This window comes from Dromiciops gliroides, chromosome 3 (assembly GCF_019393635.1).
Source record: "Dromiciops gliroides isolate mDroGli1 chromosome 3, mDroGli1.pri, whole genome shotgun sequence".
Lineage (NCBI taxonomy): Eukaryota > Metazoa > Chordata > Mammalia > Microbiotheria > Microbiotheriidae > Dromiciops > Dromiciops gliroides.
In genome coordinates, this window is record NC_057863.1 from 435,217,611 (window position 1) to 435,245,386 (window position 27,776).

General features: G+C 38.2%; 1 protein-coding gene across 1 annotated transcript in view; it reads left to right on the forward strand.

Annotated features, from left to right (window-relative positions):
• The window catches only part of PDE11A (phosphodiesterase 11A), a 487,311-nt gene that overhangs the window by 352,980 nt on the left and 106,555 nt on the right, over nucleotides 1-27,776 (forward strand). Inside the window, exons 11-13 of the mRNA XM_043996785.1 lie at nucleotides 6,775-6,790; nucleotides 14,438-14,584; nucleotides 14,709-14,816. Of these exons, the coding sequence (XP_043852720.1) occupies nucleotides 6,775-6,790; nucleotides 14,438-14,584; nucleotides 14,709-14,816 (271 nt within the window). The remainder of the gene's footprint in view (nucleotides 1-6,774; nucleotides 6,791-14,437; nucleotides 14,585-14,708; nucleotides 14,817-27,776) is intronic.

The following is a 27,776-nucleotide window of genomic DNA, read 5'->3' on the forward strand; positions in this document are numbered from 1 at the left end:
CAAAACATTCGAGTCACAGAGTTTCTTTTATCATTTAAAAAAACCCTTAAATATCTCCTTATGGACTTCTAACAGATGAAATGGAAAAGACTTATTACATTGTAGATGTTACAACCAGAATTAAAGGAGTTAAAGGAGGAAATTCTAGCCACAGTAATATCATTGTGCCCTTGTAGTGAACATTAAATTAATGACACAGAATAAACAGAATTATGAAGGCTCAAAATCTGTACTTACATGTTAGCTACAACTGTATCTTCATTATGCACCCAACTCTACTATGTTTTTTTTCTTTAAAAATCATTATGATACCCATCTACATGGTGCCAACAAAAATAACATACTGGGGGCAGCTAGGAGGCGCAGTGGATAAAGCACCAGCCCTGGATTCAGGAGGGCCTTACTTCAAATCCAGCCTCAGACACTTGACACTTACTAGGTGTGTGACTCTGGGGAAGTCACTTAACCCTCATTGCCCTGCCAAAAAAACAAACAAACGAAAAAATACATACTTCTAATAACACAATTAACACCTTAGTTTTTTCATTAAATTCTCTGGATTTGGTTAATTCAAATGTGAATATTTGGGATCTACTCAAATTGACCCATAAACGTGGAAAAAATCCTAAGGGCATCTTGTATGATCTTCTTTTAAACATTAATGCTAGATTCGAGCATTCGCACCATCAAGATTGACAATATATTTTGTAGCACTGAACATCAGCAATAAAAAGAAAAGATTTCTACAAATATTGTATTGATATTTGCAAATTAATCATTTAAATTATATCCGTTTTAAATCTAAGTACCTTTATTGACCCTGTTGAGGTTTGAATCTTCAGTTTTTAAGATATCAAATTTTATACTCTAATAACAAGACCTTAACGGTCTGAATGACCTTCAGTAGTTCTCTGTGCTTATATAAGAAGTATTTCAGTATGTAAGAGATTTATAGACTATTGGATTTAAAAGAGATATTAGAAATCACCTAATCTAAACCCCCTTGTCTTACATATAAGAAAATTCACACATGACTTCCATAAATGTGTCTGCCTACAAATTCTATGAAACTACTTAATGATACATATATAAACATATTTACATATGTACACATATACATATATTATCATCAACATCGTCATAGTATTTGAGGAAAATCTGGCAAAATGTGTAGCTGGAAGGGTTAATGAAATTCCTGACTAAAATTGAAGATAGGATTAAAAACCAAAAACATGGGTAATTGTTTTGTGAGTCCGTATGCATATGTGTATGTTCAGAAACACTTCTCTGACTCTATCAGGCTGAGTATAAATCTAGGTACATTTTCAGGCAAATAAATGTCTTCGAGAAGACCATCAGAGGTGACCCTTTCTTCACTAAAAGTGATTACTTTATTCAGCCTTTTGAGTGAAAACTTTTTTGTTAATGCTCTGTGTGTGCATGTCTTTTATAGCACAAACCAATATAAATATTTACTAGATCTATGAGTTAAAGTATATAAACATTTATTTCTCATGCTTCTTAGAGAAATCATGGGAAAAAATGTGGAGGGAGGGATCCTTCCCCTCTTTGTCTCCTCCTCCCCTAAACTCTGACCCAAAAGGTGGGGAGGTTCGTTCTTCAGGATTATTCAGAGAGATGTGAAACACTTAATTTTTTCCTGTACACTTGGGTTACAGAATATATGGATATCATAATATAGTAGAAATGGTTTGGAATGGGGAGCCTGGATACCTAAGTTTGGTCCTAGCTTTGTTACTGATTAGTGGTATGACCTTGATCTAAAATAATATCTCACATTTATGTAGGATATGAGCTCCTCCCCACCAAATGCCATAATATCTAACATTACAGCAGTTTCTAGGTACTTTATGGGTCAGAATCTTCCTCAGACCATAGAATGAACACCCACCAGTATGTTTATTTTTATTTGTCAGTTTAACAATATGCTTAGTTGAAGGCAAAGGCTTTGACTGACTCAATTAAATGGAGGACCATATTCTCCTGATTGTTCCTGTTGCTCCTGCCTTCCCATCAAAATTGTTGTGGTTGTTTAATAGTGTCAGTCATGTCTGACTCTTTGTAACCCATTTGGAAATTTTCTTGGCAAAGATCCTAAAATTACCTTGCATTTGGTAGCAGCTAGATGGCCCAGTGATAGAGCACAGGGGCTGGAGTCAGGAAAGCTCATCTTCCTCATCCAAATCTGACCTCAGTAACTGTTATGACCCTGGACAAGTCATTTCACCCTGTTTGCTTCATTTTCCTCATATGTAAAATGAGCTGGAGAAGGAAAATGACAAACCACTCCAGTATCTTTGCCAAGAAAACCCTAGATGGGGTCAATCAGACCCCAAAGAAAAGGATTTAACAACAAAACTTGCATTGATTTTGTTTATAGATATAGATGGATAAAGATACAGATGTACATGTCTCCCATTTTAAAAAGTAGAGCAGTATAGTGCATCTGGATTTGTACTTAGAGAACTCAGGTTCAATTCCTGGCATTTCTACTTAATAGTCAATAATGAGCAGGGCCTGTGGCCATTGAGCAGTCTAATTCTCAAAATCCATGGAAGATCATTCAGATTAAGGATAGAGGCAGATAGAGATCATTCACAAGGTGACATGAATCAGATAACCAAAAGCATAAGTTTAAAGGAAAGATCTGAAATAAAAAACCTTGGGGAGGGGCAGCTAGATGACGCAGTGGATAGAGCACTGGCCCTGAATTCAGGAGGACCTGAGTTCAAATCCGGCCTCAGACACTTAACACTTACTAGCTGTGTGACCTTGGGCAAGTCACTTAACCCCAATTGCCTCACTTAAAAAAAAAAAGAAAGGAAAAAAAAACCAAACCTTGGGGAGATCCTGAGGCCTTCATATCAGGGAAATGTGACTCATAAAGGTCAAATCAGAGTGAAGAATTTTGTCAGGTATATAGTGTAGCTGACCGATCAGGATAGCACATGGTGAGCTTGCCGTGATTTAGTCATCATAGTCAGGCGTTCATCTGCATCTGCCACAACAGAAACTATTTTCTCTGTCAAAAGAGTCATGGTAGATTAAGTCATAAAGCCACAACTAATCGACTTTGCATTGTTGCCAACAGATGTGCCTAATAAAATATTAATATTTTAATTAAGTAATTTAAAATTGATATTATTTAAATTATTAATTTGTAAATATTAATACAATATTTGTGGGAATTACAAAATTATTATGCTATGAACACACAGATACCAGAGGATCTATAATTTTCTCAGTAGGGAATTCTCTATTCCAAAACAGATTACAACACAGTCGTGATTTAGTCGGATCACAGGATCAGAGACTTAGAGCTGGAAGGAACTGTAGAGGTCATCTAGTCTAACCTGATCATTTTACAAATGAGGAGATTGAGGCCAAGAGAGGTTAAGTGACTTGCCCAGGATCATACAGATAATAAGTGGCAGAGGCAGCATTTGAACCCAAGCTCTAAACTCCATAGCTCTGCTGTGCCATACTGTCTCTATCTACTATTCCTAATCCTTGCCGATTTATCTTATAAACTTACCTGTCCATTCAAAAGTAAAATACTACAGGACAATAGTAAATGATAGGCTGTGACCTAGGTGTGTTATATAGAGGTTCTGGTGGAAAAGCTACTTTTTAAACTAAAACCAGCTGCTCTTGATAATCTAAGTGTTTTTTAAAGGTTATTTCAGAGGGTAGGTAGATGTATCCTGAAGACCAAGGTTACACCAAGTTCACTTAGCCCTTCCCTCAGATGTTGTTCAGTCATGTCCCAGTTTTTGTGACCCTATTTAGGGTTTTATTGGCAAAGATACTGGAATGGCTTGTCATTTCCTTCTCCAGCTCATGTTACAGATGAGGAAACTGAGGCAAACAGGGTTAAGTGACTTGCCCAGGGTCACACAGCTCACAAGTATCTGGGCTGGATTTGAACTCAGAAAGATGAATCTTCTGACTCCAGCCACAGCGCTCTTTCCACTGGGCCACCTAGCTGCCCCTCAGAGACTCTGGATACCATTGCTTTATCCTTAAGAGGAAACAGGATATTGGGAGTGTGACAGTTTTAGCTGTGAGACAGCAATCATAACAGAGAATGAGACATACAGAGAAAGAACTGAGAGAAATTATTTCCTATAGGCCTGAGTGAGTTAAATGTCAAGGAGAAAGAACCTGGAAAAAGAAAAAAAAGTTTTGGAGAACTTTTTAAAAATTCTTATTTTAAGGAGAGATTGTAAAGCAAATTCCTGAACAACTATAATTACCATCCATAGAGATGGATGTTTCTCAAGTTGAGGAGTCAGTGTTGTTCTGCTTTTAAAGAGCATAAAGGTGACTCTGGCTGTGAACTTTATTCACTCCAATACACTGTAAATAACCATTTATGCCTTCATTTTATTATTTTCTACTGTAATAAATTGTACGAGCAGTAAGCAGTAACAGTCTATGAGACCAGAGGTTTTGAGATTTAGAGAGAGTGGAATAAAAAGCTCATGGAAAAAAGAGATGCTTCAGTTTATTTGGAAACTGAGGTGTGAGCTCAGAATCTAATTGATTAATAAGAGAGATTATACTACTTATGAGAAAGTATCAGGACATGCCCTTTAATTTTCTTAGAATCACTTTAGAGAATTAATAAGAAAATTAGTCATTATCTGTCAGAGAGGGAGCCAGGGTTGGTATGTTTGTTTGGGGGGGGGGGGGTTTGCAGGGCTATGAGGGTTAAGTGACTTGCCCAGGGTCACACAGCTAGTAAGTGTCAAGTGTCTGAGGCCGGATTTGAACTCAGGTACTCCTGAATCCAGGGCCAGTGCTTTATCCACTGTACCACCTAGCCACCCCCATTTTTTTTTTGGTATGCTTGTTGACAAATGTCATTGCTAGTATTTCTTTACATTATGCCCCATATCTGAAAAAATTATATATATATATATGTATTATAATATGTAATTATATATATTACATATATATGTAATATAATATGTAATTATATATATATGTAATATAATATGTAATTATATATATATATGTAGAGAGAGAGAAACTCTCTATATAGAGTCCAATCTAGCTGCTGACTAGAGTGAAGTGAATTTCAAGAGACTGAACCCCCATGATTTCCAAGAAAGAGAATAACATGGTATGCTAGTCAAGAGGAGAGCCCTAAAGCTTTGAAGTGAAAGTTCTTGGGGGATGGCAGAAAAGTTAAAAAAAAATTCTCATCCAGGTAGCTAGGAATAAGAGTAAATGCTGACAAGATCCGTAGCTAAGGAATAAAAAAGAGTCATGGGGGATAATGACTAAAGGACGGTCCTAGAGATAGACGCTATCTTTTTCGGCCAAAGTTTTCTGGTCCAACACTTAAAGAAGTTGATGCTAGGAAGGTTAAAAACCATATGGCTTTACGACTGGTTCCACTGGTTTGTACACAACACCCAAAATGGAGAGGTAAGCGAGTGCCCAAGAAATTTTTGTGGAGGTGAATAAATCATCCCTCCTATTCGAGATGGATAGATGAGGAAGGAATCCATTGTTTCCTGTCTTCTCTTGGCTTAGTGTAAGTAGCTAGCATGGAGAACTTCAGAAACCTTTGATTAATAAGGGCTCACCTTACTGCTTCCAGGGTCATCAGGGTTCTCCTAGAACTCCTGAGTTTTATCCTGTTCTTTCCAGTCACTCTAGCCAAAGGCTGTCTTCCCAGTCAAAGTAGGAGGTCACGTCTGTCTTAGCTTATCCCTAGCTGTCAGGGAGCAGGTTCTAATGGTGGTTGTTACTGGGTATTTGGGGGGAATTTCTCAGCCTGGGTTCATTGAGAATGCAGGGAGAAGCTTACCTACAAGCAGGTGAGTAAGAATGAAGGTCAAATAAAGTATCCAAACTGAAAGGAAAAAATAAATGTATTAGTGCAACTTGAACTGGTAGCAGTTTCAACTTCCTAGAATACAGATTTGGCTTATATAGCATTTTCAGGCTTACTTAGAGTACACGGTCCATCAGAAACCTTATGCAGCATTCAAATGAACCAGTAGCATGTGAAGGGACCAATGTCTGTCTCTATAAGAAAATTAGTTTAGAAAATCCCTAGATGAATGTTGGGCACAACATGTGTGTGGCCAGAACAGCACTTTCTGAGGACAAAGTTGGTTTTCTCCTACGGTATTACCATCAGACTTTCTCCTCATAACCCAAGTCAATCATGTCCAGGCATAAATGTCCCAGGATTCTGATATCTTATGGTTTCTCCAAGGAAGTGGTAGTTCCCATTGCCTTAGCCATTATGGGCATATAAGACTGAATAGAAATCAACCGTTATTAGCAAATTCTAATTGCGCTGAGCTTCTGGGAGCACCAAGGTCATCTAGTTTAATCTTCTCACTTTATAGATAAGGAAACTGAGGCTGAGAAAGGTTGAATAACTTGCCTAGGGTCACTACGTAGGAAAATATCAGTGCTGATATTAGAACTCAGGTTCTCCGACTCAAGAGATCCTAGATAATAATAGAATGATTGGAGGCTAAGAAAAAGCTAGACCTAGTTTTCTGTACTCTGCGTGATAAGTTGGAATTGACTAAAAAGACTTAACTTTTTCTCTTTATCTGCTATTATAACTCTTCTAGAATGCTCTTCAGTAAATGCCTAAGAAAGGTGAATGAAGTGTTCCTTAAGGGGACCAGGAAAAGGACTATACTCTCCCTTGCAAACTGGTTTGCATGTTAAACTGTGGGGGAGTGGTGGAAACTAGAAAACTCTCACCTGTGACCTGAGAATGTGGTCATTTAAAGTAGTTGCTTGGTGTGTGTCAAGGAGGATGAACTAGTCTAGTCATTCCCCATCATGCCCTATGAGTGTAGTGATGTCATCATGGACTACCACATAAAGAGGAGGCTGACTTCCCTGATTTCTTCTGCTCCCAGCTGTCACACAACCTGATAGTTCCACTTATACTATTATATTAAATTGCCTATTGGGGCAGTAGGTATCAAAGTGGATAGAGCACTGGCCCTGAAGTTGGGAGGACCTGAGTTCAAATCTCACCTCAGACACTTACTAGCTATATGACCCTGGGTAAATCACTTAACCCCAATTTCCTTAAGTATCTAGCGCCATCTCCAGTCATCGTGATATATATCTTGCCATCGGACCCAGATGGCTCTGAAGGAGCCTTCCTTCATTTAAATCCAATTCACTGCAAGTCATGCCATCACCCGGATGTCAAGGTCCTCTTCAAGAATGAAGGACAAACAATAACAACGACATTGCCTACTGCAAAGGGTAGAGCATATTTCCTATATTTACTAGCTGTGTGACCCTGGGCAAGTCACTTAACCCCAATTGCCTCACTAAAAAAAAAAAAAGAAAGAAAAGTAAGTTGAGGAGGGGGAAGAAGAAGGTTTAGGGAGAAAGAGAATAAATTCTGTTTGGGACTCATTGATTTCAATACGTCTAATGGACATCCCGTTTGACATGTCTGAAAGGCAGTTGGAGAAGAGACATCAGAGGTCAGCAGAAAGTTGGGGTAGGATAAGTAGACTTGAGAATTGTCAGCATATAAATGTTATTCCATGGGAACTGATCAGATCACCAAGAGAAGCAGTTTAAAGAGAGAAGAGGGCCTAGGGCAGAGCCCTGGGCAACACCTGAGGGAATGCTCTGGAAAGAGTATCCGGCACAGCACACGGAGAAAGAGACGTCAGATAGGAAGGAGGAGAACCAGGACAGAATGGTTGGTGTCCCAAAAGAGAGCATCAAGGAGGAGAGAGTGATCAACAATGTCAAAGACTACAGAGAAGTCAAGAAGAATGGACATTGAGAAAAGGCCACTGGCTTTGGCGATCTTGAGATCACTGATTACTTTGGAGAGGACAGTTTTAGTAGAATGATGAGGATGGAAGCCAGTTTGCAGGGAGTTAAGAAGAAAGTCAGAGGAGAGAAAGTAGAGGCACCTATTGGAAACCTCCTTCTCAAAGAATCCCCAGGAGCCACACTAGCTTCTGTCTTATCAAACAATAAGCCAGGTGAATGGGTTGGGGGTCCAGACAATCAATTTTCACTTTTAATTTCTCTGGTTCTTTTGCTATACAAGCTGTTGTTTCATCCCATTCCCTCAGCTATACAAATGGTAATATTCACATATCAAATAATCACTGATTGTATTTTAACATTCTTTATGGCCTCTTATAAAGCCACCTTTTCCATTTAAAAGGAGGCAGTTTTATGAGTCTCTTTGATAAGCACTTAACAGTTACTACCCAAACAAAGAGCCAGAGAAGTCAGAGGAGATGAGGTGCTCCCAGCTAACTACTGCCTCTATCTGGAGTCCCACTTCTTGAACATTATTCAAATTAGCTCCAGGACTCATAATTCTGTGTTTTCCTTTATTGCTGCAGTAAAGTAAATGGTTCTTTTATCCAAATGTTATTTCCTGGCTATTAATTCAGTAGTTATTTTGGATTGTGGCACTCCTCTTTGATTTAGGGATGTAGCTTCTTATAAATATTAAAAAGTATAAGACTGACACTAGGAGAAATTGACTTTGATTTGTTTTGTTAATATCCTATAGCTCAAGTAATTATAGATTTGGAAAGTGTTATCCCTTTTTCTGTTTGTCAGGAGAGATGGAAAGCACTTATCTCTATTATAATAGTGTACTTGGCAACAGTAAGTCTGTTCTATGGCTCCTTTGTTTCCAAGTCCCCAGAAGAGCATTCTAACCATCTTCTTTATCATTCTACTTCTCTAGGACAGAACAATCTTTTACTCACATTCTTAGATGAAATTATCCTCAAACACCTGCAAAGTATGTATAAAGGAAAACTCTTCCTTATCCTCAGAAAAACCTGAAAATAGTTTGTCATTACTGAACCGACCAAGGCTTTCTTGGCACCTACAAGAACCAACAGGGATTTACAGAAGTACCTAGGGTGATATATAGACTAGAGTGATTTAACCTTGGATCAATCAACCTATTTTTTAAAAAAAGGAAAGATCAATAAGGATGGGTCTTGGTGAACCAGAGGTCATCTCACATTTTTCAACCTAATGTTCTTATTTCCTTTCCATTAACATTTCACAATGAAAAAATGCCTATATTCTTTAATTTTTAAAATAATTAAGAGAATTTAGTGCTTTTGAAATGTGGGGAATTTATAATGGGAACACTGAACACCCTATGAATATTCCACAGGACAAGTCCAATTTGGACAGCTCTAATGCATGAATTCTCATCATTATTGCTTCCAAACTATAGATGAAGAGGGCCAGGGTGAAGATATAGCATAGTCGACATCACCAATTCAATTCTACTTTTCAACTAGACTACTGCAACAGCTTCCTATTTGAATTTCTGGCTTCCTGTTACTCCCTACTCCAAACTATACTCTACACAGCTGTCAAAATTGTTTTCTTAAAGCATAAGCCTAACCATGTCACTCCATTTCCCATGAACCTTTAGTGGCTTCCTGTTACCTTGAGGTTAAAATACAAACACCTCAGCCTGGCATTCAAAGCCCTTTACAAATAGATTCCAGGGGCAGCTAGGTGGCGCAGTGGTTAGAGCACCAGCCCTGGATTCAGGAGGGCCTGAGTTCAAATTTGGCCTCAGATATTTAACAATTACTAGCTTGTGACCCTAGGCAAGTCACTTAACCCCATTTGCCTCACCAATAAAAATTAAAACAAAAAACAAATAGATTCCAGCCTACCTTTCTAGACATTTAAAATTATCTGCTTTTTGTACATTATATTCCAGCCAAATTGTCCTCCATAACTATTTCTTAAATTCAGCAGTCCATATCCTACCCCTATGCCTTTGAACAATCTATTTCCCATGCCCAGAATTAGCTGTTTCCTCAGCCCCAGCTCATAGACTCCTTGGGGCAGCTAGATGGTTCAATGAATAGAGAACTAGCCCAGAAGTTGAGAGGACCCTCAACTTCAAATCTCACCTCAGACACTTACTAGCTGAGTGACCCTGGGCAAGTCACTTAATCCCAATTGCCTTAAACATCCAGGACCATCTCCAGTCATCCTGATCTATATCTTGTTACTGGACCAAGATGGTTCTGGAGGAAAGAGTGAGGTTGGTGACTTTGCACAGCCCTCCTTCACTTAAATCCAATTCACTGCAAGTCATGACATCACCCTGATATCGTGGTCCTCGTTGAGAACGAAGGACAAACAACTGTCATAGACTCCCCAGCCTTCCTCAATGTTCTGCTTATACATCCCTTCCTAAAAGAAGCCATTCCCAATTCCTTTAGTTGGTAATGCTCTCTCCCTTCTCAAAATATCATGCACATTATTATTGTTGTTCTTTCCAATGGATTGTAACCTTCTTGAGGGCAGATCCTGGTTTTTACTTTTTTTATTTGTATCCTCATTGCTTAGCACAGTGTGTTGCATGTAGTAAGTGCTCAATGCATGTATAATGAATTGAAATGATTTTCAGCCTTATTTTAATTTTGGCCAATTACAACCAACTACTTTTTATAATAACCCTTAAATGGTTTCAAAACATTTTGACGCATTATATCCAGGAGTGTTCTGGAGGGCTTCCTGAGAGCCAATTGTTAAATTTTCAGAAAGTAGAAAACACTACAAATTAGGGCTTGATTTACTGTTTTCTTAATTGTCTAGACTTTAATGACAGAGAACATGTTAATGATGGATATTAAACTTAAAGGTATGTCTTTCATTGTCAGAGAGGCAGCTCTTAAACCTTTACTAACATCCTAAGGGGAAGGGACTAAATATTTATATAGTTCCTACTACGGGCTAGGCATCGTACTAAGTGGGAAAACAGGCAGATAGGTTAAGTGGCTTCCTTAGTATCGCAAAGCTAGTGTCTGAGGCCAAATTTAAACTCAGATCTTCTTGACTCCAGACCCAGTTGCTCTCTCTACTGTGTCATCTAGTTGCCCTGCTGATATCCTTTAAATTTCACCACAAAAGCATGAGGTTAAGCAATATTTCTGATATCACACAGCTTGAAACGTTAGGGTGAAGACTTGAAACTCTGTCTTCTGACTTCAAATCATATTCTTTCTCTTGTGTCATACTCTTCTTCACTATACCATACTGGACTCAGGATACTTATATGTCCTAATACCTTTGATGGATCAACATTTTTCTAGAGAGGTCTTGAGAATAAAATAAACATAACCAGAATTTTCAAAATTGCTCATTGTTCTTCCCTTCTGTGGATACTGGCTAAGGTTCACATTTTAACAAACAATAACATATATATTTTATATACATATATTCATACATACACACATACATACATACATATTTGTGTCTCATGGTAGCCATCTCTGTGTGGGGGAGAAAAAAGAAGAAAAAAAGAAATTTACATGATAACTTTCTTGCATATTTAAAAGGAATAGCAAGTTGTTCATAATAGATTTGCAGTTTCCTGAGTAATCATCTTTTCATTATACTACATTATGGAAATGCTTGCTTTATTCAATAAATTCAAATAAAATAAATAAATAAAATCTTAAAGGCTTAAAGGAAAAGAAAATGATAACTGAAGCATAAGGAATGAGTATAAAGAGAGAAGAGAGCCAAGAAGACACCTTTACGGACACAGCACATAGAGCATAGATGGAAGAGGGAACGGTGGAGACCACATCACAAAACTTACTTGGCCAAGAGGAAGAAACTTTGAACATCAAAGTGCTCTCCACCACTATTTCCAACCCCTGAAGTTGTCAGGGTCACTTAACACCTTTCTTCCTTTGAAGTTCATGCCAATTGCTTCTCTTCAAGGTCATTCATGACTACTTGCCAATGACCTTCTCAGCTTTCATAGTTCTTGACGTTTTTCTGTAGCCTGTGACACTTGTGACCATTCCTTTATACTCTCTCCTCCCTCCACTTCAGTGACACTATTATCAGCTAGTTCTCTTCCTACCTCTCTGTGAGGTAGGCAGATAGAAATTATAGAATCTCAGATATGGTAGAGACCTTAGAAACCATCTAGTTTAGCCTATATCTGGCAGGAACCTGCTACTAAAACATCCCTGACAGTTTGTCATCCAGCCTCTATTTAAAGACTTCTAGTGACGAGAAGCTCAGTAACTAAAATGAGATAATGTATATAAAGCACTATGTAATGATGATGGTGGCGTAGTGGTGATGATGACAACTTTCTGAGTCATAGAAGGTAATTCCACATTTGCACAGCTTTTATCATTGGGTTTTTAATTATATTCAACTGAAATTTGCCTTCTTGTGACTTAAAAGAATCACAGAACTTCCTCTTCAAGTTGTAGGGGGACCTCAGTAGTCATGTTTTCCAACCTATATATAAAAAGATTCCTTTATGCATCTATAATTCTCTCTCTTCTACCAATGACTCTTAGTTTTATCTTCAGCAACCGAGGTGGTTTTTTAAAAAAATGCCTTCTAACAACTACAAATATTTGAAGGCAACTATTATGCTCCTCCTAAATCTTTGTTGTTCTTTTACTCTATTGCCATTTTCTCTAAATGATCCTCATCAGGCATGGTTTCTAGTTTCTTCATCATCTCTTCAGTACACACTCCAGCTTACTAATATCATCAACTTCCTTTCTAAAATGTAGTGCCCAGAGCTCGCCACAATACCCTTGGTGTGATATGATTAGGGCAAAGTGCCCCATAACTATTACCTACCTTGTTCTGGATGATATGCTTTGATAAATGCATTCCAACATCCTAAATAACAAGAAATGGATTGAATTGCTCAGACAGATTATTCCCAGAGTATAAATTATCCCCTGTGTATTTTTTTTCTTTGTGAGTATGTAAGGCATAAACAGCAGTAAACTCAGGGGCAGACACACACACAGAGTCCCCCAAAAAAGACTGCATTTATAAAAGAACCTCCACTGTTCACAGCTTGAAAGGAGTATCTGAGTAGCACATCAGGATGCATGGCATTAATAGTACCAAAGGGAACCCAATATAAAGAGATTTCCTAAAAGTTCTTTTTTTCCCTCTAAATATCAAACAGGTTCTTTGGGACAAATGGTTTACAGTTTTTTAATATGGATGTTTTGACAGCACTGTATATGAGCGGCTAGGTGGTACAATGGATAGAAGCTTGATTTGGAGTGAGGCAGACCTGAGATCTAATCCTGGCTAAGATACTTAATAGCTGTGTTACTAGGGCAAGTTACTTAACATTTTTCACCCTCAGTTTCCTCATCTGTAAAGTGCAGATAATAGAATCTACCTCCCAGGGTTTTTATGAGAATCAAATCAAGTAAGACTTTGTGTATGTGTGTGTGTGTGTGTGGGTATATACACACACATATACATATATACATAATGTAAATATGTATGTGTGTATATATGTATGTATATATGTTTATATAGGCTATAAAAATGTTAGTCAGTGTTATTTATAATCAATCTCATAACTATGGTGTTATGTTTATATAAGATGAAGCAGAATTGAATTGTTCTTATTTGTTCCTAAAATGAAAGAAAGAAAAATAAAAACATACATTGATTCTCTAAACACTTCCATTTAAGATAACATATTTGGTACCAAAGATGTATGGTATGACCCTTTTCATCCCACTGAATGTACAGTAAACATATAATAAAGAGCACTTGTACATTTAAGGATATAAGGAACACTACAAAGTGGTGTATTTTCACCTAGATTTTCTAAATAGTAGCAATTAAAATTCACAGCTGCTGGCTGTCCAGATGTTTCTTGCATTTAGAGCACTGTAATCTGCATGAGAATATATTGTATTACTGCAGTTGCTGTAAACTAGACAGCTCAGTATTCTAAATTCTGCATACAAGCTCTAGTGAGTATATTTTATCTTCAGATTAGCTTTTCCTCTCTCTCTCTCTCTCTCTCTCTCTCTCTGTCAATATCTATCTCTCTGTCTGTCTTTCTGTATCTCTCTGTCTCTCTCTTTCTGTTTGTCTTTCTGCCTGTCTATGTGATTGTCTGTCCAAATATCTGACTCTATGTTTATCTGTTTCTGTGTCTTTATGTCTTTGTCTTTAAGTCTTTCTCTCCCTCCCTCCCTTTCCCTCTCCACCCTCCTTTTCTGTGTCTGTCCATATCTATCTCTCTGTCTGTCTCTGTCTTTCTGTATGTGTGATTGTCCAAATATCTGTCTCTGTGTCTTTATGCCTCTGTCTTTAAGTCTCTCTCTCTCTCTCTCTCTCTCTCTCTCTCTCTCTCTCTCTCTCTCTCTCTCTCTCTCTCTTTCTCTCTCTCTCTCTCTGCTTCATTTGCTTGGGGCATTTGCAGTTCAAAAACAAAGACATTTACTGCTTAGAGTTTAGCTGTATCAGGGTGTAAGTGCAGGTCAGGCTTGATTTATGTGACACTTCTGATAAGCTTTGGATGAGAGCAAGACACTGAGCTTGGGATGTCTGTGGAACTCGCATTGACTTATGTCTCCTTCTTTTCTAGGCAGCCAACATCCCTCTGGTCTCAGAGCTTGCCATTGATGACATACATTTTGATGACTTTTCCCTTGATGTTGATGCCATGATCACTGCTGCTCTGCGGATGTTCATGGAGCTGGGGATGGTGCAGAAATTTAAAATTGACTATGAGGTAAGTCACTCCTTTCTTTAGTGGACTTCCCCCCATCCCGCCTCCACTGCTCACTTGAGCCAGGCTGAGTCCAATACAGTCATGGGCCATTGATCTGATGTAAATCTCTGCCTTCTCATTTCAGACACTATGTAGGTGGCTTTTGACAGTGAGAAAGAATTACCGAATGGTACTATACCACAATTGGAGACATGCTTTCAATGTGTGCCAGCTGATGTTTGCAATGCTAACCGTAAGTGTATTCTGCTACAATAGAAGACTTGTCTTTTTTGTCTTAACCACCTAAATGTTTTTCCTTTCATTATTCCTGTTCTTCAACACTTAATATGCTATCTATCTATCTATCTATCTATCTATCTATCTATCTATCTATCTATCTATCTATATCCCTTCATTAAAATTCACATGCTCTAGGGCCTAGAATACATGTTTCTAGTACCATATATTTTGGCAATATTTCCCAAACTTTAGGAGTCTTGAGATTACTGACACATTGAAAAAGACTAAATAAATAAGTTTTAGTCTTAGAATAATTGTTTAAAAGCTCCTTGGAGGCAGCTAGATGGCACAGTGGATAAAGCACTGGCCTGGATTCAGGACGACCTGAGTTCAAATCTGGCCTCAGATACTTGACACTTACTAGCTGTGTGACCCTGGGCAAGTCACTTAACCCTCATTGCCCTATCCACCCAAAAAAGCTTCTTGGTAAAATTTCATCCTGTAAAAATAGTTCTTTAAAAAAAGAAACACAAACTTTCAATTTAGTCTTTCTGTCTCTGTCTTATTCTCTGTTTCTATCTCTTTCTCTCTATGTGTCTCTTCTGTCTCTCAGTCTCTGTCTTTGTAACTCAGACATGAAGATGTGTCATAGGACAGAAATAACTGGCCAAGGATCATAAAGTTGTACTAGAAAGGCTACAATATTTACTGCAGAGCACATTTTAAATACAGATAAATTCTATCAAACTCTTATTTTTAAAAGTCACAGAAGGTAGGAAAGGAGAGCAGTCCATATTCTTGGCAGTTAAGTGGAAGTCAGGTGGGATCAGCTGTTGGGCCTGCTGCTCTGGAAAGCTCTGTCTGTGAGCATATAATCATGGAGATTTGTGCTGCTTGTTTTGAAGGGGAGGAGGGTAGCCCAACCCTAGATGCAAATGACATCTGGTCAGTGGTAACAGTTGGGGTTTTGTATACTTGAAGTAAATGTTTTACTACAATGACAGAAATAAACTCTTCTAATAGAATTCATTTGCTGGGAGAGGAAAACCCAAATTCTTATTCTGACCAATGCCACATTTATTAGTTGAAATAAATTGGCCTTTCTTTGGCCTACTGGTATTTTGTGGAAGATCCTTTGACACTCTGAAAGGAAGGTGCCATAGGAATGATCATTCTTGGTAAAGAATAAAAAAACCAAAACTTATCCATACAGTTTGCTATCCAGATTGCATAGTTAGGGAAGTAAAACTTTGGGAATACAAATATCGATACTTTTCTGTCTTTAGGGAAGATAAAGGCTTGGCCTTCCAACACTTTATATATAGCCCGACCAGTAACTAATAAATGCTAGTTGCCTTGTTACTTAGTCATTTCAGTCATGTCTGACTCTTTGTGACCCCTTTTTTTGGGTTTCCTTGGCAAAGATACCAGAGTGATGTGCCATTTCCTCCTCCAGCTTATTTTACAGAGGAAAAAACAGACAAACAGGGTTAATTGACTTGCCCAAAGTCACACACCTCGTAAGCATCTGAGACCACATTTGAACCCAGGAATAGAAGTCTTTCCTACTCCAAAGCCCAGCATTCTATCCACTGTATCAACTAACTCGGTGTTCCTGCTAGTTGACTTATTGACATGCATATGGAAGAATCACATATGACAAAGAATATCAGTCCGACCAGCTAAGATTCACAAAAGTGCCTTGAGGACAAAAAATAATGGAGAATCCAAATTCTTTGAGGTTTGTAGAAGCAAAGTAGACGAACAAATTGGATCTCTCCAAGCATTTAGCCATTTCCCATACAATAGCGTACATAGAGACTTAATCTAAGTCAGGGTTTCTTAAAACTTTTCTGAGTCTCAGACCCCTTTGACAATTTGGCAAAGCCTATGGACCCCTTCTTGGGATAATATTTTTAAATGAATAAAATACTTAGTCATACAAAGGAAACCAATTCTATTGAGATATAGCTATCAAGATTTTATTTATTTATTTTTTTTTTGCGGGGTAGTAAGGGTTAAGTGACTGCCCAGGGTCACACGGCTAGTAAGTGTCAAGTGTCTAAGACCAGACTTGAACTCAGGTCCTCCTGACTCCAGGGCCGGTACTTTATCTACTGTGCCACCTAGCTGCTCCCTATCAAAATATTTTAAAAACAAATTCATGTACCCCAAATTCAAAATGCCTGCAAATAAGGTGGCATCTTTCATTGAAGAGGAAGAAGCTTTGGGCCTTAAGGTTTAGTTACTAAAGTAGCAAAGTTGGTTGAAGAAATAGAAGACTTTGCCTTGTACTTTACTTTTACAAATTTTAACTTGGTAATATCAGGAAGAATTGTGTGTCTCTGTGTGTATGTATGTGTATGTGTTGAGATAATATGTCATACTTGTTTTGACTCTCAACACCTAGGATGTATTAACATGTGTTCAATAAATTATTTTTATTTTGGAGGTCCCAATAATCTCATAGAATTGGCAAAGTCTATGAGCATCAAGGACTTTGTACGCTGAAGGAGGAAGGAAAGACAATAATATTATGAATCAATGATAGGAGCAATCAAAATAGACCTCATATGACCTTTCTAGAAAAAAGGAAAGGCTTTTTTTAGAAAAATAAAAAAATAAATTCCAATATTATTACAACTTTGTAATTCAATACAAAAACATTTATGAAGTGGCTACTATGTGCAAAGTACTGTTCTAGGCACACTTGAAGATACAAGGACAAAATGAAAAATACTCCTTGCTTTACCAAATTTAAATTCTACTAGGGAGATGGAACTTGGTACTCTTCAAGAAATGAGGGGAGGGATTAAAGAAACAAAATAGATTTAATATTCATCATCCTTAATGTAAATCCGCAAAATGCCCTTGATCAAATCACTGTTGAAGGAGATTTTCCCAGAATCTATTTCTCCACACCTCCACCATGTTAGTCTAGAAAAGAAAAGACAACTCTTAGAAAAATAACTCTTAAACATCATCATATGACCTTTCAGAATACATTTCAGTTAGAGAGCCAACCCCAGAATAGGCATGGTTTCCTACACATGAAATATTTGTGCTGCTCTTTACTGCATGATTGTCAGTCAGGCACATACACATACAGAGGGTGGGAGGGAGAGGGAGATCCCTGAGAACTCAGAGAGTCTGTAATTGTCTTTTCTTGATCACACACACACACACACACACACACACATACACAGTTTGCCAACTCCATTAAATTTTAAAAATATTTTTGAATGGCTTTGTCATTTAAGTAGTTTTGTACTAGGTGCTATTGATAAGAATTGCTTCCCAAGATCTATCCTTAGTCCCTCCTACTACTACAGTGCTGGGTTTGTGGAGGAGCCCTGATCCAGAAGCCCCTTTCCCTAGCCTACATAGTCTTAGAAATAGGGGAGGGAGAGATTTTTAAACCATAGTGGCACATCATTAATGAATCAATCTGTTTTCTGGGCTAAAACTAGTCCAGCATGTTTCTTCCTCTGATCTGGAGGGGCCCAGATTGAGTTTCGTGTCCAGGCCAATAGCTCTTTCCCAGGCAATACTAGTTGGGTGTGTATGGAGCTTGAGGGATTGTAAAGGTGGAGGAGATTGGAATGTATTTCACACACACACACACACACACACACACACACACACACACACACCACTTTGCAGGGTAGAAAGCAAGGTCTGTAGCAGATGAATCTCCATTGAGCAAGAAGCTTCTGACTAAGGGGCAGCTAGGTGGCACAGTGGATAAAGCACCGGCCCTGGATTTGGGAGGACCTGGGTTCAAATCCGGACTCAGACACTTGAGACTTACTAGCTGTGTGACCCTGGACAAGTCACTTAACCCTTATTGCCCCGCAAAAACAAAACAAAACAAAAAAACAAAACAAAACAAAAGAAGCTTCTGACTAAGCAGCAATTATATGACTTGCAAATGTGGGTGTTGGTGATTGAACCAGCCCATAGAGAGAGCAGAGTTGGGGTGATCCCCACCATCCCCATGCTTTGTATTGAATTAACAGAGGCAGCTTGAACTAGGGAAATAATAAGGAATTGAACTCAAGTAAAATAAAATTTAAAAAAAAATTGAATGCACACCAAGGATCTCCTTTCTGAAATAGGGGCCCTGACTCAGAATTGTTTCCCCAGAGCAACCCTATAGCATAGCTTGTGGCTTTCCCAGCACTGTGGAATGATCCTCCCATTTTCCTTCTCCTAAGCTGTCCCCATCTGCCCTTCCCAAATGTTATGGTGGCTGTAGAATGGAATTCTCCAGCCTCCTGAAAAATGTCACAATAGAAGCACGTGATACAACCTTCTGTGCTGAGGACTGGGCCTCTGTGAGCGGCGTTATCCTCTAGGTGGCGCTCCAAGGCTAAATTTCTCTTCTAGCTGCTTTGAAAAGGGGAGACATTAAACCTCTTTATCTAGGGCATATGATAAAGGAGAAGGGTTAGACTGGGGGTGGGGAAGGGAGGAGGAAAGATTTATTTTTAAAGGGGATACCATCAAAGCCAGTCTGCCTTAAAAAAATCAACCTTTCTCATCAGGAGTGGGTCCGTTTTATGTCCATTTTCACGTACTCCCTCATTTGCTATTGTTAGCGTGAATTGTCTGGCCTTTTTAACGTGATATCTCTGGGTGTAGTATTTTTTCTTCTGAAATCCCATTGTTTCTTGGAATGGGAAATTGTGTAAAAGTGACTTTAATCTATTTGTATTAGTATTTTTGCACAGTTGACCCTGCTACACAGATAAAACCCATACAGGGTTTCACTTCCACTTCCTTATTTTCATTAGTATATTTGTGGAGTGGGTTCTGCAACACAGGGAAAGTCCATGTAAGGGGTACACTTCCTTACCTGTGTGCTCTCTGGGATTATTCAAAACACAGAGACAGTAAACACAAATGCTGAATCAGAATTGTGTTCTGCAAGGTACTCAAGCTGATGGCCCATACCCATGAACCTTATGCAGATAACAGAAGCAATATACATTCCTCTGGAAATAAAAGCTCCATTATAGGAGAAGCAATTTGTTGTAAAATGGTAGGAATCTGGCCTTCCTATGACCCAGGTAATGACTAAATAAGTCACTCCATCCTTCTCTGCCTGAATTTTCAGATCTGTTAAGGCAGAGGTGACAATATCGGTCCTTTGCTTTGAAATGGACATTTTGGGGGATTCAAATGTGCTAAATGCTTTGAGTTCCATAGAGAAAAGTATTCTAGAGTATGAGTTTTCACACTGAAAAAAAAAAGCCTGAAGTCTAAGGACATTTGCTTTAATTTTCTTACTTTTCAGAAGAAATTGAAAAATGGCTATATTGCTTGTTCCCTGTGTTTCAGGAAAATAAGATAATATGAAGAGCAGCTAAAAATGCAGTGACATTGGGGTTGTTACTGACACACAGAACCTGACAGTTTCCCCAAAAGAAGCTTGCCTTAAGTATTCTTTCCTCAGAGGACCATCCTAGGGATGTGCTCATTAATGCCTCGTGCCATGCCTTGCACCCTGTAACTGCTCAATAAAGGTTAATTGAATGAGCGGACTTCGTTTCGGGTAATATTACTCAGGGAACCATGGTGCCCAGTGTCCAGCATAAAGCCGTAAAATGATGAACATCTATCACCACTAGAAATCTTGTTCTTTCTCTGTATCACAGGAAAGTTCAGATAGGGTTCATATAGAATATTATGATCTTGCAGAATTCACTGGATATGAAAAGAGAAGAGCTCACAATCACATTAAAATTTATAGCAGGGCCGCCAAAGCGGCTCCAGTGGGGGATCGCCGATCAGCTCTAATAATAAGCGGGTATCACAGCAAACACACGGACACCCCCTGACATTTACAGTGGGCTTCCTAAATCTCACATGTGGATAGAACATGTTTAAGTCCATATTTGTGTTGTCAACAAGGTTATTTTCAGAGATAAGCCACAGTGTTTATTGATAATTCAAACTAGGGAGCAGAAAGGACATTTAGAGAGAAAAATCTAGCCCATTCACAAACCTGAAGATAATGCACATCATATTTGTCAGCTGCCTGCGTTTTTTCAGGAAAGCCTTTGATTTTTGTTGTTAAAAAAATGTTCTCCCTCAAGGTATCTTCCCCAAGAAATTAAATTGGTGCAGAAAGTGTTCAAGGAAGATTTTTCAGAAGCACTTGAGTTTTCATGTAAAATATTGTCTGAATCAACAATGAGAATCCTACTTTTTTCATCAGAAAATAGCCTGAGATAAAAACAAAAATAGGTCTAGAGATTTTTTTCTTTTCTATGCCTGTGCCAGTAGTGTCAACAATAACAACGATCTTTTATTATTACTAACATAACAATAGATAATATGCTATACCTCAATTTTCATATATCTTTCTTAAGTGAGACAAAAACAAGTAACTAGTAAGGGTTGACTTAAAAATATATGGCAAACATCAGAATACCAGAGTTGTTCTGCATGTTAGCCTGTAATATCTTTTATTTGCATATTTGCATATTATATTTTCCAGTATAACTCAAAAAGGAGGAAGGGTTTGTAAGATTAGGAAACCAAATAAATAATCACCCTTAATTGTCCATCTACCAACATCATGGAATTCATCTACTATGGGGGTAATCAATTTGGAACATATTTTTAAATTATATTCAAAGCTACTGCCCTTTGATGTACTCAAACCTTCCTTCCATCTCCATTCTGTTTGGCCAGACCTCAAGGTAGCATTTTGACCATGTCCTTTTAGCAAATGGTACCCATGTCTGTCTTTATTTAAAAAAAAAAACACAAGTCAAAGCAGCTCATAATTAAGAACCTGGCTTACTAATAACCAAACGGGTACTATTGGGAAGAGGAATAATCCAATTCATTTCCTCACATGAGAGAGTGACCTCCATAACTCACTTTAAGCTCTGCCACTCATGAGTTATGGGTCATTCACTTTCTAGTGAAAATAAATCCTCCTGCACCACCATCCAGGGCTAGGTATTTTTTTTTCTCTGTACATGTAAATTTAAAAGTGTATAAACATAATCACGGCCAACATTACGGGTAAAGTAGATATTCCTGCTCATAGACACTGCTTTTTAATGAAATGTGTTTGTGGTTACAGGGATAGCAACAGTCTTTTTACAATATAGGATTTTTGATTAAACTGAATTTATTCTTGAGATTTTTACGGTGTTGGTAAACTGCTTAATCTTCCCTTTTGTGTTTTATGATGCCGGCCGAATCCTTCAGGTCAGTGAGATTCGGCAGTAGGCAATGGACCATTTATCACAGCCTCAGTTTTCCATTATCAGCACCCTATTGTAGATGCTTTACAACTTGTTTGTGAGACTTTCTTTAGGCTGAAACTTGGCACCCTAAAAGGTGTCAAATTGGGAGATACCCTTCCCAATGTTTTAATTGATTTCATTTTCAAAGGCCTTGTTTTCAGTTCGATGAAGACATACAAATTAGGAATAGGATTCAGAGACTTGAAACTCCTACTCTACCTGTCCCTTTCAATTCCCATTTTGCAGGTCATACACTCTTGTGCACAATTAATGTTTACTGCATTGGGTATAGAACCCAAGTAGTCTCGTTATCTGTGGTTAAGTAAAGGTGTTCTGGATTTCATTCTGACCACTGGTGATTTATCATGAAGAGAAATGTGAACCAAGTTCCTAAATACCCTTGGACAAAAGGTGTTGCTGTTAAGCCTGTGGAAGGACTAATGCACAGATATTCTTATTCTGGCTTTTCACAAATCGGATAGAGGGTTGAATACATTCTCCCTCCTTCAAACTATGGCTCTTTTCACAACTCAGACAAAGCTTCTCTGGGCTTTCATTGTAAGTTATGTGTTCTGTGGGTGGAGATCCATATGTAGATCAGCTCTTGACTATGGCACCTTTATCAATCAATCAACTGACAATCATTTATTAAATGGCTACTGTGTGTCAAACACTGAACTAGGTGCTGGGCATACAAAATCAATGATGAAATCACTGACTTCAAAGAGTTTACATTTCATAAGGAGAGATTATATATACACATATATGTATATGTGTAGATAGACACACACACCCCTATGTAAGTACATATAGACATATATACATTATATCTATATCTACATAAACAATAAAGCCACTGTGTATGACCCTGGGCAAGTCACTTAACCCTCATTGCCCAGCAAAAATAAATAAATAAATAAATAAAAATAAATAAAGCCAAAGTAATTTAGCGAGGGATCCTGGCAGCTAGGGCATAAGAGAAGACTTTGTGAAGATGTTGCTTGAGCTGAATCCTGAAGGAAATACAGGATTCTATGACTTGGAGGTAAGGAGAAAATAGATTTCAGGCAAGTAGATGAAAGGCTGAGTACTGTGTGTGAGAAATAGCAACTGCTAATGGGAGCCTGGCTACAGGATATTTGAACCTGCTTTTTGTCGAATTTCAAATCAACTCAACTGAAACATGTACTAAATACCTATTATGTGCCAGGTGCTACACCAAGTGACATGATCCCCAACTTCATAGAGTTTAAGATTAAGGAAGCAGATTTTTTTGTTTGTTTTTTGGGGGGGGAGGGCGGGGTTTGCAGGGCAATGAGGATTAAGTGACTTCCCCAAGGTCACACAGCTAGTAAGTGTCAAGTGTTTGAGGCCAGATTTGAACTCAGGTCCTCCTGACTCCAGGGCCAGTGCTTTATCCACTGTGCCACCTAGCCGCCCCTCCACTGTAGCTTTTTAAAAATTCCCATAATTTTTATGGGATCACACAGCTGATTAAGGTCTGAGGTAGGCTTTGAATCCAGGTCTTCCTGACTCCAAGTCTCTCCACAAAGTCAGTGAGAAGTACATTAGTGAGGCAATAGCAGAATCAGTGTATGTTGGGGGTGGGTCAGGAGCTGCTCTGTTGGCAGGACCTTTGTCATAATGAATAGAACTTCCTCTCTTTTTTGAAAATTATCTTGCTTATCCTTCCCTTGCTTTGTGTTGTCTCTTCTTTTTGCTGAATAATTCTTTTTACAGGTAGTAAGTCAATAAGAGGATAGGTATAGAAGACAATAGGTAAGAAATGTTCATTTCATACATGTCCCTTCAAAGTGACAATAATACAACTTTGTTCACAAATATAATAGTTGTAGGAATGTGTTCATTAAAGACATAACAATCAACCAATAAGGATTCACTTTGAAAGCAGGATCTGTCTTTTGCCTTTCTTTGTATCCCCTTCACTTAGCACAGTGCCTGCTACATAGAAGGCACTTAATCAATGCTTGTTGACTGTCTATGTCACAAGTACTATAATAGGTGCCAGGGATACAAATATTGTCGTTAGTATCCTATCTTTCATATCTTAATTTGATTTCTTGAGGCAACATGAATGAGGTAGTGGATGAAGGGTGGACTTTGGGATCAGGAAGATCTGGGTTCAAGTAATACTGCCTCTGACACATATTAACTATGGAACCATGACTGAGTCACAACTTCTCAATTATATAGATTATCTGTCTATCTGCATTGGGGAAGGGAGTTTCCTCATCATGAGTTCCTCAAAGAGATGAAATCCTAGGCCTAGACCATGATGTCTCACCCCATCACCCACCCCAGTCTCCAAAGAAAAATGGCCTTTGGGAAAATGGCAATGTCATATGTAGAAAGCTGGATTGATTCTGAGACTGGCTTTATATGTAAAACCATTTCAGTTGTCGGATTTCTATTTTAATTCACTTTTGATATCTAAGTTCTACACCTCTTGCATTTTCAAAGTCTGGTCATTTGGCAGACCATAGGTCAAAGCCAAATAGGATGAAGGGAAACTTCATTAAGTTGACTAGAGTTATGATAAACCAAGATCAGACCAATTAGTGGATGACCATAGACCCAGGTCCTAAAAGAAATGAATTAGCAGAGTTGAAATAAACAATTTCTTCTTTGTTACCCCTTTAAAAAATCTATTCTCTTCAGGTAGATGTTGGGGTTTTCTACCCTCCAAATATGAAGAAAGATCAGGAATGACTCCAAGTGAGTAGGAGGTAGATGAGAGTTGAAAAGATAATTGTATACTTAATAAACAGGCAAACTTTTATGCAGTTCTGTTTATTTGCTATTATATACCATTCACACTAAAAAGGTATCTCACGGGCCAGATTGTGTTCAGTAGTAATGCAGCATTATATAAGCCTATCTTTTGCCCTGAAGATTTGCTGTATGTGTTTTTAAGGTACCTTAAAATCATTCATGACATGAGATATATTATGTTCAAATAAGTATTAGGGAAGTATGTTTAGTTATCTCCTAGTAGTGTGTGTTCTGACTTATCAACTGGACAAAGGCTCTATGCCCTTCTCTTGGCACAAGTCCAGCCCTCTGCCTAGCCCACCTTTCCAGTCTTCTTATACTCCTTACCCTTCCATCCCACCCTTACCACAATATACTATGCAATCCAATGACACTGGCCTCCTTACCATTCCTAGAACAAGACACTTCCTCTCCCAGCTCTAGACATTTTCTTTGGCTGTCCCTCTTGCCTGGAACTTTCTCCTTCATCCCTGCTGCCTCATGACTTCCCTGACTTCCTCCAAGTCCCAGCTAAGTCCCATCGCCTACAGGAAGCCTTTCCAGATCACCCTGAATTCCAATGCTTTCCTTCCATTGATTATTTCCATGTTATCCTATATATAGCTTGTTTGTATGTCGTTGTTGGCATGCTGTCTCCCCAGTTAGACTGTGAGTTCCTTAAGGTCAAGGACTGTCTTTTGCCTTTCTTTGGATCTCCATTGCTTAGCACATTGCCTGGAAAATAGTAAACTCGAGATAAATGTTAGCTATTACTGTGATTATTATTATATCATTATTGTCAACATCGTCATCGTCATCAGGTCCTGAAGAGCAGAAAGTCCCTTGGGGTTGTTTTGCTTGCTTGCTTGTTTGTTTGTTTTTATCCCTCATAGTACTTAGGTCAGTGCTGAGTGCACATCATTAGGAGCTTGTTGAAGCAAATAGAATTCTAGGTTCCTGGAATCATTCTGACCTCTAGTCAGGGAGTCTTATAAAAAACAGCAAAAAATGATTGAAAGGATGAGAAATAGGTATGGAAAAAGGTCAAAGGAGTTAAGGTTATTCAACCTAGGAAAGAGAAAAATGGAGAGGTGACTTAATTACTGAGTCTAAGTATAGAAAGGGTTTATCACAAAGAAAACGCTGCTCAGTCCTTTCTCTCAGCCATACAGAGCCAATCAAGAGGGAAAGGGATTAACTGAAAGTCAAGAGAGATTTTGCCTAGATGCAGGAACTCCTTTATTGTGAAAATGATAAAACAATGGAATGGGAACAAGAGAAGCCTCCATCCCTGGAGAACTTCAAGAAGAGAAAAAAATGACCAGCCATCCTATGGTGGCTTAGTTAGACCTCCCTCCCTCCCCACCTCCCCACCTTAAAGGCAGAGGCCTGGTCCATAAGATAATAATGGCAATACTAATGAGGAGGAAGCTACTCACCTCTGGCTCTGTGAGTCTATTATGACATTGGCTTTATTGACAACCACAGGTTTGTTGGGAGGCTTAACTGAAATAAAGTATGTAAAGTGTTTTACAAACTTAAAGCACATTATAAATATTGGCTATGATCATTTGCTCCCCCTTCTAGACATTTGTGCTGCTTTTCAGAATATTTTATGGCATACTTTATGCCCTTTAAGATAAGATAATGGATTTCTAGCGAAAATTATAGCTGGACAAATTGGTAGAAAAATATGTTCTATTTTTTAAAAATCTAATGACCTTTTAACCTAGTGATGAATTAAGATTTTGATTTGCCATACAAAGGATGACATTAGATTTTTTATTTCCATTTAAACTGTTCATCAATTTGCCTATTTCTAGTTGATCCCTGTCCCTTGAAATTAGTTAAGTATCAGTAAATTTGAAATGAATGAATAAAATCATTTATTGCACACTTAAACCTGTTGCCTCAGTTTCCTCATCTGTAAAATGAGCTAGAGAAGGAAATAGCAAACCACTCCAGTATCCTTACAAAGAAAACCCCAAATGGGGTCATGAAGAGTTGGATATGGCTGAAAAATGACTGAACATGAGCTAAGCACCGTGTTAATTATTGGAAGGGGATACAAATACAAAAACTAAGATAGTCCCTACCCCTGAAGAACTTATATTCACCTGGGGAGATGATACAGAATGCTGATTGGTGGCAAGAGAGGGGTACTTTAGTCCAGAAAGTTACAGGGATATGATTTGGGCCACAAGAGTATAGATTGACATACTTCAGCCAGGAACAAGGGAATTTTCAAGGAATCTATGGCCAGAGAGCAGGGAGTGAAGTAAAATATGGTAGTTGGGGATTTCCTGAAATGGTGGACAAAGAGAGACAGTCCCCAAAGAAATGGAAATTTTTTCATGATAAATTACCTAGGAGTAAATAGCCAGACCAGAGGGGAAAAATTTATCCTCCCTATCATATAGTTTCTAGCCAATGGCTTATTAAGTACAGTGGAAAGAATACTAATTTGGAATCAAATGACCTAGATTCAAATTTTGACTTTGCCACTTAATAGTTATAGGACTTTGCCATTCAGTAGTTATAGAACTTTGGGTCACCTAACCTTCCTGAGCCTTAATTTCCCCATCTGTAAAATGGTAATACTAATACCCATTGTAGTATTGTATCTACCTCAATGTGCAGACCTTAAAATACTAAATTAACATGCTATTATTATTTCTATCATTTCACAAGCAAATCATTTCTGTAGCTCAGTGATTTATTTTTTATTTTTGCTTCACTTCCTATATGAAATCACAAGTAAAGTATTCCATATTTGAAAGCTCCCTCACATTAATTTATTTGGAATGTCTTTTAGGCTGTTGTTGTTCAGTAGTGTTTGACTCTTCGTGACCCCATTTGGAGTTTTCTTGGCAAAGATATTGGCATGGTTTGCCATTTCCTCCTTACAGATGAGGAAACTGAGGACAAGAGGG